This window comes from Apodemus sylvaticus, chromosome 20 (genome assembly GCF_947179515.1).
Source record: "Apodemus sylvaticus chromosome 20, mApoSyl1.1, whole genome shotgun sequence".
Taxonomy (NCBI): domain Eukaryota; kingdom Metazoa; phylum Chordata; class Mammalia; order Rodentia; family Muridae; genus Apodemus; species Apodemus sylvaticus.
Genome location: NC_067491.1, coordinates 46,538,089 through 46,552,951, shown reverse-complemented (window position 1 = coordinate 46,552,951; position 14,863 = coordinate 46,538,089). Strand labels below are relative to the sequence as shown.

Below are 14,863 nucleotides of genomic sequence, written 5' to 3'. Positions count from 1 at the left end.
CATACACACATAGAGGTCTTTTAGTTAGTTTTTCTGATACAAGGTCTTAGGCAGTCTTTGCTAAGCTTGAACACCTGATCTTTCTGTCTGTTTGCATTTCCCAAGTACTGGGATTATAGGCATACACATCTGGATAAGATTTTTTTATTCCTATGTATGTGTATGTGTGTGTGTGTGGGGGGGTAAGATGGGGTTTCATATAGCACAGGTTGGTCTGCCTTGCTATGAAGTTGAGGATGAAACTATTCTCATGCTTTTAATTCATATCCAAGTTCTTTGAACTGACTTTTAAGTTTTACTGAAAGGTTTTCTAAATAATTCAATTACTGCTAAAAACACAGTGGCTTGCGACTATCATTGGGGTGTGTGTATATATGTGTATATATGTGCTTTGAGATACGAGTTTCACCTCACTATGACACTGGCTAGTTTGGCCGATTACATAGTCCAGGCTGGCCTTGAACTCACAGTAATCCACTTGCCTCAGCCTCCAAAGTGCTTTGCGTACAAGCTTGCATCACACTTGGGTTCAGGATTTTTTGGTGTGGTGGTTTTGGAGACAGGATCTAAGCAGCCTGGCCCAGCCTTACAGATGCTGTCAAGATGGCATTAGCTCATCTTCCTGCCTCCACCTCCCAAGTGCTGGCATTAGAGTCTGAACTGCACAGATAAGTCATTTAAAATGACTTTATACAAAGTTTCACATATACTTGAATATAATTTCTTTAAAATTATATTAACTAAAACAACAAGCACAGAATCTGTTCCTCTCAAAAAGAAGCAGCAGCAACCACCACCACCACCACCACCACCACCACCACCACCACCACCAAAGGATTTCAAATTTGATTATTTCATGACATATTTGTAAAGTACCTTAAAATTCATGTCTTGCTTACCTGCTCAAACTGCTTCATAGCAAACATGACTTCAGAAAAATCCAAAATCAAATGTCTCTCAAATTTGCTTTCGAATACCTGAGAAGCAGCAGAGATCAGAAGTGTCTGTAAATGTACACAGTGTTGTCTCCTCTCCCCTCACCCTAGGGTAACTACAGTAAGGGACAGTGGCATACTACGTGCCAATCAGGATTCCATCCACAGGCTTAGAGGGCTCTGCTCTGAAGGAACTCAGAGGCAGAGCGGGAATCTCAGTGACTATGACAGGTCCTTGGCTCCTTCCCAGCAACAGGCGGTCACAACAGGAAAAGCAGATGGTTCCACATGAACTCAGGTTTCTATTTTCAATCCCACTCCAATCTACTTTCCAAACCCACTAGACTGCGAACAGCTTAGCATGCCCCTGCTCAGAGTTCTTCCAGGGCCTTCCCTATCTACAGACTATCGCCGAAGTTCTCAAAGCCAAGAGAGCTCTTCTCATAGGTGCCAACCCTTCCCAGTGCCCCTGTGCCAGACTACATGTATTTGTGAAAACAAGTCAGTCATTAATGCTCCTTCTCGAGATGTTTTTTTTTTCTCCATTGGCAAACTATTAGAAACTTTAAATGTGTCCTTTGAAAAGCTCTCACTTTTCCTCTAGTAAGTAGAATTAACAATTACAATTCAACAGACATCTCTAAGCTATTAGTTCACCATATCCTAAGTACTTACTCCCAGGCTCCCTAATCCCTTGTCAGAACGGTAGGTATCACCCCTACCTGGAATACAGAGCCCACACGCACTGCGCAGGCCTATGCGTGCTCCCTACTGTCTGCTCAGGGTTTAGCTGCCACTGTGCCAATGTGCCTGTTTCCGTGAGGTGCAGCTCCCTCTCCCCAACAAGAGCACTCCCTTGGGGGCGGAGCCTTTGTCATGCTTCATCTATATATGCAGCAAGCATACTTAATGCTAAATACATTATTAACTGCACAAGCAACAGCTGCTAAATGAATTACTTTTTCTATGGTTTCTTTGATGAGCGTCTCTGGCAAGGAAACATTCTCAGCTAGGAGCAAAGCAGAAACTACATCCAAGAGAGTCTTCCGGCAAGGTGTGGAAAGATTGGCTGTGTGTAATGGTTCCGACAATGCCTGTAATAACAGAAGAAAACACAGGCACACATAGCACTCTCCACGCCCCACTGCCTCCCTTGCCTCCCCCCCACCCCCAGGGCTGGGGACCTTTGCACATGTACGACACAGAGCTATACCCCAGCCCCAGCTTTTACCAAGCTCCTAGACACAGCGGACTTGGGAGCTCACCCTGCACACGTCACCAGGCCGTGTGATCTTGGACCCGCTTCCGTGTTTCACAACGATCAGGTATGTTTCCAGCAAGCGCCTCATCTGTTCAGAGTTTTCACAGCAGTTGGCTTCTGTCACTTTGTTGTGTAGCTCCAGGAGTGACTCCTTCAAATCAAGAATGCAACGGAGAAAATAACTACAAAACACCAAACCCATCGCTCATGCAATAATGGAATACTCTGTGACAACTCCCCTCCTCACACTCTTGTGCTTTATAAAGAAGGAAGATGACCGTTTTCGAGCATCACTAGACAGCGGCAGCAAGTATTTAAAGAGCACTCTATCCTACGTTCTTTGGAAGTATTGACACACCCTCCCAGCCTCCTTGACATAGGTAACCTCAGCCCCATTTTAGCATATGAAAATACCAGGCAGCTGGCGCTCTGAATAACTGTTCTGAGTCACACCAGCAGTGAGAACAAGGTGCCAACAGAACTATGGCAATTCTCACCATCACTGAGCTCCACTGACGCCAAAAGACCAGGGAGGGAGGAAGAATCAATGTAATCAACATATAGGAAGAAGAGCAAGGAACTGTATAGGAAATGATGATGAAACACAATGGCCAACAAACAGTGTGCTGCTCTGCTCAGAGCAAGAGAGAGGCATGGTGACAGCCCTGTTACAGACCCATTCTTAACAGTCACAACTTACTTGCAAACAGTCAAAAAACACACCAAAATGTTCCTTATAGATATATACTACAGTGGATTTGGCCATGGTTTTTAGGGTCTCCCCAACTAAAATCCACGGTAGTTGAGTCTTTGTTTCGGTGACTGGTCCTAGCTTTTGCAGAAGGAGCTTCAGTGCCTGTGGGAATGCAAGAGACAGCAGTTAAAATGTTTCCCAATAACATGTTTTTAAAGAAAGTATTAAGCTGTGTTCTAGCACTCTGGTCTCATTAAAGATTTGACATGGGATAAGCAAGGATTTGGCAGCTTTGACTGTTAATTCTATAGCTCAGGCTGGGCTTAAATTTACAATCCATCTGTCTCAACATGTGAGGTGCTGGGATTACAGGTGAGTGCCACACACACTGCCCAGCCTTAGGATGGGGAATTTATCACAGAACAGCCTCTCTCCATCTACCGACTAAATCAGTCAAGTACTCGGGATCGAGGAGACGGAAGCAATTCCTTAAGTAAAGGTACCCAAAGCCACATCAAGAAGGACAGCATGAGCCCCGCCTCTCCCAGCGTGTGCTCCTCTGCATCCCAGCCGCCCTCCCCATCATCCGCTTGATTCTCTTCTATAGGTTCCAAGCACCGCTCCCATTCGTTACCTGGCCCGTGCAGGAATGAAACATATTTCTGACTCCCTTGCACATTTCAAAGAGCAGCTGTCCAACTCCTTCCACTTTTTCTGGATGTTCATTAAGATCAAGAAACATTAAATTGAAAAGTGCATTTTTATCAGAGACCTAAAATGAAAAATGGTAAATTGTACTTACAAGTATGTCTAACTAAGAAGCCACCCTTCCTATTTTATATATTCATATTTAAATGGACTTCTGAAGTTTCCGAAAGGCAACTTTAAGCTACTAGAATTTTGGACTTGCCTTGCAACTGTCACACGAGGGTGATAAATTAGCTGGTGTGATAAGAAGGCATGTGCTAAGAACAACAGCATAAGGCAACACTATCTTTTAAAGTAAACCAAATATTCATATTTTATGAACATAAAAGAAATCTAATACTAGTGTTTTAATTTATTACCAAAACCTAAAATACACTAGGAAAACCCAAACACGACTGGAGCACTACAGTAGTTCCCTGCCAGTGATCACCACGGAATTCCCTACACCGACCACAGGGTACTTTATATTATATTATGAACACTCTAAGTTATAAAAGCCCACGTCCCAGAATGATCCAAATTATAGCTCACTAACGCCCAAACAAAGACCAAACCTCACAGCAACACAAGCTGAGAAAACAACCAGCTTCCTTTATGTATTTAAAAAAATTACTTCATAATCACATTTAAAAAAACCATCTATTCTAGTTATTTGATTCTTGACAATTTATTCCCAATAAACACAGAAGGTATCACACTAACCTTTCTCATCAAGAAAGTAAAACTTTCAGCAGCAAAGTTTCTTATATGTAGTTTTTTATGAGCCAAGAGGGTACTATACAAGCTGTAAAAGGAGAAAAAACAGGATCTGTCAACAGCCACAGTTTAGTACAGATGTGCCACACGTCAGCAATCTGTTCATCAGTGCGAGGTATGCATGTGATCACAGAGACACTCAAATGTCAAACAGAGGGCAGGGGCCAGAGGCACTAGGCGAAGTGGTCTTGGTCCTCACAGAAAGACTTCAGGAAACGGTCTAACACAGGGAGTTCTGAGAGGCGGCACGAACTCAGCTGTGAACTGGGAAGCTCATCATTAGGAAAGCGAAGACGGGGTGAGCAGAACTGACCAGCCATAGCAGGGATGGTAAGGAGGCAAGAGGCACACGTCAGAGGAGGGGTGAGTCGGCCAGGGAGCGAGGGAAAGATGGAGAAACACGCAGGTCGGGGCCCCAGCCAAGCACAGGAGTCTGGGCAGTGATTTGCATTTCTGCAAGTACTTCCTCTGTACTACTTCATCCAGTCAGCACAGCTCTGAGCTGGCACTACTACTACCTCCATTCTTTAGATAATGGGCCAAGGGCAAGACTAAACAACCTGATCACTGTCATATACCACACAGCTACAACTAATAATAGAACGCAAGGTCAGTCTGCCTAATGATAGAGAGACAGAGTATGCTGTCCTATTTCTGTCATGTTCCTAGTAGCTAACACACATTAATAACCGCAGGTGTGAATAAACAGTGGCTGAATGCCATACTTTCTGTCAGATTAATTTGGCAGCAACATACAAGATAAAGAAAAGAGAGACTAATAATCTAGTTAAAACACTAGTCAGGTAATGGAAGCGTGGGGCAACAAGGCATGAAAGACTCAAGTATTAGAGAGAAATGGAAAGGCTCAACCCAGTAGATATTTCAGGAGTCCCTGCCATGGAGCTGAAGGCCTTCCAGTGATCTAGGCCCCTCTATGATCTGTCCTGTTCTCCATCCTAACATAAACACACAACAAGGACTTCTATATGCTCTATTTGTGACTATACCAAGTGAGCTGAAGCAGACAGTAGTCACTACAAGTTCACTGAGCTTTATAAATGACAGAAGAGAATTTGGAATCCTGAGTAACTAGATCAAAGACGCCTCTAAGGAGCAGAGAGGAAGCTCTCTGGTATCTCTGTCCGGCTCCACCCACACTTTTTATTGGGATGCACAGGAGAAATAATTGGAAAACTAGATGAAGAGTCCCATTTAGTTTGACTGATTTAAACAGGCAGGAATCTTCTTTTCTTTAAGCAAAAAGCCACAAAGGAATTTATTTTCCTTCCACATCCCTGTGCATTTAAAATATGGTCTCTCATTTGCTGAGCGTGTGTGTGTGTGTGTGTGTGTGTGTGTGTGTATTGCTGGACAAACACCAGCAACATTTTAAACAGTTTTCTTAAAAAATCCGGGGGTTTGCAGAAGACAGGATTACATTACAAAGAACTATAATAAAGCTTGCATGATCTAATCAACAAGACAAAATAAAACACAGCCAGAGAGGTCCAGAATCCAAAGTTATGATGGCTAATAGGTGGTGGTGGGGGGGGGGGAGGGGGGGGTAATACGATAAACTCCAAGTCAAATTTGGATGGGGGGTACAATTTTAAGAGTTGAGGAAGAAAGCAGGTATAGACACATTTAAGATATACACAGCAGACTGACAGATTAAAATGCAGATTACTGTGACTGGCACATCAACTCTATATAAGGAAATACTTAGGCAGTGTAGTGGAGTCAGGGAGGGTCGGGGTGAAGGAAGAAGGCAACCACAGTGTGGTGCAGAGGGAACGGGCACCTGTAGATCTTGGGCATGTCCTTCACCATCAGTCTCCACAGGTATTTGTAAAGGTACGAGAGCGAGGTGAAAGCCCATTCTAGCAGTTCCGTGTCCTGAGTCTCCAGGATGGACGTGATTGTCACGAAGAAGTCTTCAAAGTGGGGGTAGAAATCAGTCTGCAGATCTCGGGCCAACTGTACTACTAAACTGGATTGAAAAAGAAGCAATTAATTAAAGGAAAAAAAAGCTGTTCAATAATATAGATTGCCTATGATTGCTGCATGAATTAAAACAAAGGACTTCTAAGGCAAGCCTCTGTTGTTGGTGTCTTAGTTTTTGAAGCAAGATCTTATCTCGCTGTACAGCCCAGGCTGGACAAGATCCACCTGCTCCCACCTCCCGAGAGCAGGGATTACGGGGTACACCATCGTTCATAGCTCAAATCTGAAGAGAGATAAAACTCTTCAGATCTTAACAGATGAGCAAAGAGAGTGAATCAGAGGCGGCTGTGGCGGAACGTGGGGCCGCCCGTGCCTGGTTTCAAGGAAACACTCAGCTCTTGTAGGAGCAGCAACACGTCTTTTCCTGATACAGTGAACTAACAGGGAAGACAGATTCATCCTGCCTCTAATTTATAAACAGTAATTTAAGGCCAGCGATGAAACATGATTTTCCTTGAAACTCAGATAAACACAATCGAGCCTTCATTTGAGATGTGACTTACTCCAAAAGAGGTTGGTAGGCAAAACTGTTCCTAATTTGCAGGTGAGTCTTCAAGCTCTGAACGATTTCATTTTGATGATAGACCAACTGGTTAAAAGACTGACATTTGTCAATGACTTCTTTGTAAAATTTCCCTGGATTAACAAGAGGAAAAAAAGAAAGCAAGCAAGGAAAAGGATTACGTTCTGTTTCTCTAGCGCATCACTAGTTGTTGGGAACATAAAATATGCAAATGATAGGAGGAAGAAGTCCAAATAAAGACGGTACCGAAATGCTCCGTAAGGTTCAGCTCTCTCCACTTCAGCAGAGCCTCGAAGAAGTAAGTCTCAACGTCCTGCCAAGAGCAAGGCAGCTGTCAGTGAGGTAACTCCAGGACAACTGACCAGGCTGCAGAGCAGGGACCACAGTCAGCGTCTCAGGACAGGCCAAGGGTTTAAAACCTCCTTTTTTGTGTTTTTGAGAAGAGGGGAGAACCAACTTCCTGAAGGCACCGGAGTCTACCAGCAGCAGGTGAATTACAGAAATAAGCTGTACTGCTTTGGTTGCAGCAAATAACTGTCTAAAGTCCATGTAACAGTCACGGGAAAAACTGCCTGCACAGACCATGTGTGGGACTCTTTAGTTCTTCATTCTGCTTTTAGACATGTAGACTACTATAACCCCACATGGAGGATATCTGATACTTTATTTAGACATAAAAGTTAACATGTCCTTCCACCAGCAATTTTACTTTTTAAGTTACTACTTATGAAACTTACACACATAAAGGTTTATTACGCTGAGAGGAAATCGAAACAGCTTGAGATCCAACAGTAAGGCAAGAGCTGTACTACTTCCGTGGCCTATATATCCTAAAGTGTACTCTGTGGCTATTACACTAGGAGCCGGATGGTATTGGCGCATGCCTTTAATCCCAGCACTCAGGAGGCAGGGAAGGCAGATTTCTGAGTTGGAGGCCAGCCTGGTCTGTAGAGTAGGTTCCAGAACAACCGGGCTACACAGAGAAACCCCATCTCAATCTCCCCTACCCCCAAATTAGGGTTAAGGATATAGCTCAGTGGTAGGCAGCACCCTTAGTATGTGTGAGGCCCTTGGTTCAATCCCCAGCAACTAATCAATAAAAGTTAAAATCATTTTCTTGTCATTAAGTAGAAGGACGTTGATGATACATCCTAGTGTGATAAAAGTGCATTATATATATTGATTTGTATCTAATTTTTCTTATTAAAACCAAAAACATGGGCTGGAGAGATGGCTCAGAGGTTAAGAGCATTGGCTGCTCTTCCAGAGGTCCTGAATTCAATTCCCAGCAACCACATGGTGGCTCACAACCATCTGTAATGGGATCTGATGCCACCTTCTGGTGTGTCTGAAGACAGCAACAGTGTACTTACATATTAAATAAATACACCTTAATTTAAAAAATGCCAAAAATGTAAGGATAATCCCACAAATAACAACACGTATTAACTTAATATAGTATATATTTTTAGAAAAGTGAAGTATAATGGTTTAAGTACAGAAAATAAAGACAGTATTTCCCTACTATAAATTAGTATATCTTTTGCTTGTATTGTGCTAGAATGTTAAAAATCACTCCCTGAGTTGCTGGGTAAAGGAGGCAGGACAGAGATAATGCTTAGTAAGTCCTGCTATAAACAATGACTTACAATGGAAATGTCACACACTAAGCATGGCTTTATGAGAGTCTGCCCATCCTGCTTTCATTGTCTTAGAAAGACTTGAAAAGAAAGCCAGTCCATCTGTGTCGGAGACAGACATGAAGAGTCTCCTGGTTGGTTTTATGTCAACTTGATATAAGGAAGAGTCATTTTGGAAAAAGGAAGCTCCATTGAGAAAAGGCTCCCACTAGATTGGCCAAGGAGGAAAGCCTGTGGCCATTTTCTTGCTTGATGTGAGAGGACCCAGTACACTGGGGACCATGCCACCCCTGGAGGGTCCTCAGTGGTGTAAGAAAGTACACCGAGTAAGCCAGTGCGCAGCACCCCCTCCATGGCCACCATGGCCTCTGCCTCCGTTCTGGTCTCCAGGTTCCTCCCCTTGCTTTTGGACCATTCAGTCTAAGAATTTTTGCAGGAAAATTCTTACAAAAGGATGCCAATACACATTCATCACGTATTTTTTTTTTTTTAATTGTACACTCTCATCTCTAACATTTTATTGCTTGGTACTTTTGACCTCTCCTGTAGCTTATGCTAAAACCACCTGCTGAGCCCAAGTCTGTAACTCTGTGCTCTAGATTCACCAATGTTCTGAGACTGGGTCTCACTGTGTAGCACGGCTGACCTCCAACTCACAGAGACCTGCTTTCTAGGTGCTAAATTTGGGATTAAAGGCATGACCACCGACCACACTCTGCTAGTCAAGTGTGTTTTTATGGTCTAGGAGTAGTAAAGATGTACTGTGCTTTCTGGAACTGTCCCTTTCTCTCAGATATCCTATAGACACGATAATTTGCATGGGTTACAGGTACTACTCATCACATTCAACAAGTCCCAAGAGCAACCAATTGTCTTCCTCTTAAGAATTTCATGCCATCGCTGGGTGGTGGTGGCGCACAGCTTTGATCCCAGCACTTGGGAGGCAGAGGCAGGCAGATTTCTGAGTTCAAGACCAAACTGGTCTACAGAGTGAGTTCCAGGACAGCCAGGGCTACACATAGAAACCCTGTCTCGAAAGAAACAAAAAACAAAACAAAAAAAGAATTGCAGGCTGTATCTCTCATTAGCATTTAGTGCCTATCATATCTCTAGAGAGTATGTATGCACATGTGAATGGTACAGCCTTGCTATGTAGCCCAGGCTGGCCCAGAATTTGTAATCTTCCTTCTTCATCCTCACCTGGAATCCCTTCACAGATTGCTGAGTGGTATCTTCAACCATCCTGCTCTTGTAACCAAAAACCTTAAGCTGCCTTCCCTCCCTCTCCACCTATTCAGTAGGCCAGTTCCTACGCCTGAACCTAACACCCCTGAAACGCCCCTTCTGTTCTGGTTACCACCATCATAACATCTCACACAAACATCACATCTTCTCTGCCAGTGCACACCCTGCTCTTCCCTTCATGTTAAAGTAAGACAGGCTAAAAGGCTTAGATCATGTCACTCGCTCCCCTGCTTACAGTTCAGGAACGGACTCCTAAGGCTTTAGGATAAAATCCAAACTTCTTAGCACAGGAAACTCTTTATGATCTTCCCTATCTCTCCAGCTCCCCTCCTCTGCTGTTCCAGGCACCCCACACATGTGCACCCTAAGCACATCTATAAGACTGAACAGTTCTGTCGTGCTTTAAATGGGACACACATTCCCTAGCTTTGGCTGCTTTGTGCAGACTTTTCCCGTGGCCTGGAAGAGCCACTCTTGTCCTCTGGCCATGCTAAAACCTACAGCAACAGCAAAACCCATTCAGGTCCCATCTTATAGATCATCTTTGGACATCCTTCTGACACTCTCAGAAGACTCCCTTCACTGTGAATTTTCAAAGCATTTTATGCTGGTCTACATGATATCACTTAACATGCTAAAGTGGTAGAAGACAGTGCTGGTAAAGACTCAGTAGGGAATCTGATCGGTAATGGATGAAGAGCGGGGGTCGGACCCCCAAGTTAAAGGTGCCAACATTAACAAGACTGAGGTTAAGGTTGAGCCTTTTAAGAAAAGCATGAAAGGCTTGGTGGAGCCAAAAGGAAAACACTTCTTCGGAAAAGAATGACAGGTATGTGGTTAGAACTGGGAAATCGTGCAATTTAGTATCGTAAAGGGGAAGAAACTAAACACCAGGAAAGTGATTTCATTAAAATCACTTTAAAATCAGAGCTGCCAAAAAGCACTGGTCTGTAGACCCGCTTGAAATGTACATGAGAGAATAAGAGTTTCCAGTAACAAAACCCAACTGAGAATCAAGTCAAGCCAACTGTTTAACCCAGCATCATCCGACTGGAGGCCAGGATGAACATGCACCATCTGGGATGGTATTTCTCTAGTATGATTCCAACTAGCTGCAATGGCTATTAAGGGATTTGGGTTTACAGTGAATTAAAAACATATTTGCTGTGTGTGGTTTTTTAGACAACACAGGTCTAAATCACTGTATGTACCTTAAAAATGGCTTGAAAACCAGCTTACTTACATTGATTGGTAAGAGAAATTTAAGACTTTCTCTTACCTCGTCATAGCTTGCAGTTCTATCGATGCGGTGAATAATATCAATGTTCACATTCCCCAGTCTTTCCGCAAATGTAAGAAACTGCAGAGAAAAGCATATTGAGGACACATTAGCATTCAAGACTTATCACGGTTTGGTATCTGCTGGAGTAGTCTACACCACAATCACATCAAATTCTGAACATGGAAGGTTCAGAGCTTCCGTGAGCAATCTCTGGACCATCAGCACAAATAACAGTGCCCTTAGCTCATCATTTCAGACCTGTGGTTTCTATTGATCATAAAATGTGCAGCTGTTTTTAAAATAAGAGCAGCTATTATTTATGAAATAGAAAAGGTAAATGTTAAGAACTGTAAACAAATGCAGTTACTACATGAAGATAATAAATACTTGTATGTTTTTGCATAACTTACTACATCTTTGTGGTTTTTTTTTTTTAAACTTAAGTATCCAGGTTGGTTTGGAACTGGCTATGCAGCCAATGATGACCTTAAAACTTAAGTTCAGACCCTCTTGCCTCTACATCCCAGGTCTGGGGTAACAGGTACTAGCCATCACACCTGTTTTTGTTGTTATTGTTGTTTTTAATGGGGTGTGAGTGGCTGGGGATCCAACCTAGGGCTTCCTGAGTGTTAATCAAACACTCTAGCCCCTACATTATGTTTTATCAAATACAATCTCCACACAGACTGGAACCTAGAGGAACATCACACCGAAAGCACAGGGAGCTCGCAAAGTTGTGGAAATAAGTGTATTTTAAAAACACAAACAGGCTCAGTTACAAAAGGACTTGGAAAGACATTATAAAGTATTACAGTAGCCAGAAGAAGTCACTCGCCGCTTGCCGGCCCGCCCCACCCCTCAGTTCAGTCTTTAAAGTTAGAAGGGGAGACTCCGTTGTAGACAATCCGCTGGGTCAATCCATTTGACCCTGGAGTAAAGGGAATTGCCCAGACAGGCCAGATCTCAACGTTAAAAGGCGGAATTTGTATTTCAAGTTTCCTAACTTCCCAGCGAACTAATGTTTATTATACTGGCATAGTCTCCCATTTCCGCCAGGGCCGCGGGCTAGCGATTCCGGCTTTGCCCCGATTGTTCAGGCCCAGGAGTTATGCTATCAGCTAGTCAGGCAGAGGCAGGACGAACCGCGGCTCCCGGCCCAAACTCCCGCGCTCACCCGGTAGGTGTTCTCGGTCTTGTGGGAAAGTGGCTTTGGCTTCATGACTGCGGCCGGACAGCGGCCCGCGAGGGTCTCAGGACGGCAGGAAAGGATCCGCAGGCAGTACGGAGGAGAAAGCGACTCACACGCGGCACTCTCAAATGCTCGGTTGCCTGCTTTTTCTCACGTGTAGCTAGTGTCGCTGGGCGCCGCCATGTTGGAAAGGCAGGATGTGTAGGTCACATGGGCGGAAGGGGCGGACCGAGCATGCGTACTTTTTTTTTTTTTTTTTTTTTTGTCGGTCGTGCAGTCTGTGGATGCAGTTTTCACTACAGGAAAAATTGGCCAACAAAAAACGAACTCAATGGTATTTTTGTGGACGTTTTGTTTTGGGCATTTTTTTGGTCATGTTTGTCATTTGTCTTTTGTTTTTGATTTTCGTAGTTTTTTTTGTTTTTTTGTTTTGTTTTGTTTTGTTTTTGTTTTGTTTTTTCGAGACAGGGTTTCTCTGTATAGCCCTGGCTGTCCTGGAACTCACTCTGTAGACCAGGCTGGCCTCGAACTCAGAAATCCGCCTGCCTCTGCCTCCCAAGTGCTGGGATTACAGGCGTGCGCCACCACGCCCGGCTGTAGTTTGTTTGTTTGTTTGTTTGTTTTTTTAAGAGAGAAGAATGCACAGTAGAGTGGGTTGGGAGAATCTGAGAAGAGTTGGGAGAGGGGAAAAACACGATTAAAATATATTGTGTGAAAATTTTTAATAAAAAGGATAAAGAGGTTGGTTTGTTTGTTTGTTTGTTTTTTGGTTTTTTGGAGACAGGGTTTCTCTGTATAGCCCTGGCTGTCCTGGAGCTCACTCTGTAGACCCAGGCTGGCCTCGAACTCAGAAATCCACCTGCCTCTGCCTCCCAGAATGCTGGGATTACAGGCGTGCGTCACCACCGCTCGGCTAAAGGGGTTTTATTATAGAAAGAAAGCATAGCAGTCACCAGCCAACGTCACCTGTTGCTTGCTACATACCCTGCACTGTCAAAAGCTATTTCCACCCATAATTTACAGTAATGCTGGCTGTAAACTCATAATGTGAAGTGTATTTTTTTAAAACCCCCTTGGCATGCAAGGAAACCAAAGTTGTGCATCTTGTAAGTGATGATCTTCATTCACGATCAGATTCTGAGGTCCAGGTTTTAGTTTGATGGTGTTAGAAAGTAAAATCTGGGTCTTCACGAATGCCAGGAAGCAGATCTACCATTGAGCTAGATCCTATAGCACACACACACACACACACACACATATATATATATATATATATATATATATATATATATATATATGTGTGTGTGTGTGTGTGTGTGTGTGTGTGGTGTGTGCAGTTTTAAAACATTTAATCACTTTTCTCCATTTACCATTTGTTTGATCAAGTATTTCCTGAGAGTCTACTAAGGGAAATGAAATATTTAAAGTGTTCATATCTTAGGAAGTCAAGACAAGCTGTAAGTAGACCCTGGGATGCATTGTCATATAGACTTGGGATGTCTACACGGTGATCTGGGCTCCTGTTTGCAGGAAGTTTGAGAGATGGAAACATTGTAACGCTTGACATGCACTTTTGGTTATTTCTATTTATCAAACGCTTTATTTGTAAACAAATTCTAAGAGGACTTGTATTGCAGAGATCCAAGGTGTGTGTGTGTGTGTGTGTGTGTAACCTCAGCAACCAGCTCTCTTGATGCTCATAAGCATGTCTGCCACGAGATGCTAACCACAGAGTTATTAGCATCTGCGCAAACACTGCACATGACAACTTTCAAGCAGAAACCCAATGAAAGGAAAGAGGATGAGCCACGGTGCTATTTGTACAAAAAATTGATGGAGGAAGATCCAAGTGCAAAGCCCTTGAGATAAGATTTCATCCTAGCCTGGCTTGTGAGTCGTCAGAGCTCATCATGGGTAGAAGACAGTGAATCAAGGTATTCTTGACCCCATTTATTATCCTAACCATTGTAAACCATTCTAATCTATGGGAATACTGGGTATTTCTTCAAATCATGAAACATTTCCCATGACTTTTGAACTGGGTTTGGTTGGCTAATTCATTATCATTTTATATAAGGAATAGATTTTCTCTCCTTGTGAGTTTTTTTAAAAGATTATTTATTTATTTATTTATTTATTTATTTATTTATTTATTTATTTAATGTATATCAGCACACTGTTGCTATCTTCAGACACACACCAGAAGAGGGCATCAGATCCCATTACAGATGGTTGTGAGCCACCATGTAGTTGTTGCGAGTTGAACTCAGGACCTCTGGAGGAGCAGTCAGTGCTCTGAACTGCTGACTCATCTCTCCGGCCCTTGTTTTGTTTTTTGAGATAAGGTTTTTCTCTATAGCCTTGGCCATCCTGGATTTGTAGACCAGGCTGGTTTCAAACTCATAGAAATTTCCCTGGGACTGGTGAGATGGCTCAGTAGTTAAGAGCACTGACTGCTCTTTGGAAGGTCCTGAGTTCAAATCCCAGCAACCACATGGTGGCTCACAACCATCCGTAATGAGATCTGATGCCCTCTTCTGATGCGTCTGAAAACAGCTACAGTGTACTTACATATAATAAATAAACAAATCTTTAAAAAAAATTAAAAAAATAAGTCTTAAAAAAA

The 14,863-nt window shown here is 43.1% G+C and overlaps 1 protein-coding gene across 1 annotated transcript in view; it reads right to left on the bottom strand.

Moving 5' to 3' along the window:
- The window catches only part of Utp20 (UTP20 small subunit processome component), an 81,853-nt gene extending 69,416 nt beyond the window's left edge, over window positions 1–12,437 (bottom strand). The window contains exons 1-11 of the mRNA XM_052166047.1: window positions 12,223–12,437; window positions 11,046–11,126; window positions 7,128–7,194; window positions 6,862–6,994; window positions 6,156–6,344; window positions 4,301–4,382; window positions 3,525–3,662; window positions 2,897–3,052; window positions 2,201–2,347; window positions 1,895–2,029; window positions 900–977 (exon numbers count right to left, since the gene is read on the bottom strand). Coding sequence (XP_052022007.1) covers window positions 900–977; window positions 1,895–2,029; window positions 2,201–2,347; window positions 2,897–3,052; window positions 3,525–3,662; window positions 4,301–4,382; window positions 6,156–6,344; window positions 6,862–6,994; window positions 7,128–7,194; window positions 11,046–11,126; window positions 12,223–12,267 — 1,251 coding nt within the window. The 5' untranslated portion in view covers window positions 12,268–12,437. The remainder of the gene's footprint in view (window positions 1–899; window positions 978–1,894; window positions 2,030–2,200; window positions 2,348–2,896; window positions 3,053–3,524; window positions 3,663–4,300; window positions 4,383–6,155; window positions 6,345–6,861; window positions 6,995–7,127; window positions 7,195–11,045; window positions 11,127–12,222) is intronic.
- Between the last annotated feature and the right edge of the window lie 2,426 nt (window positions 12,438–14,863).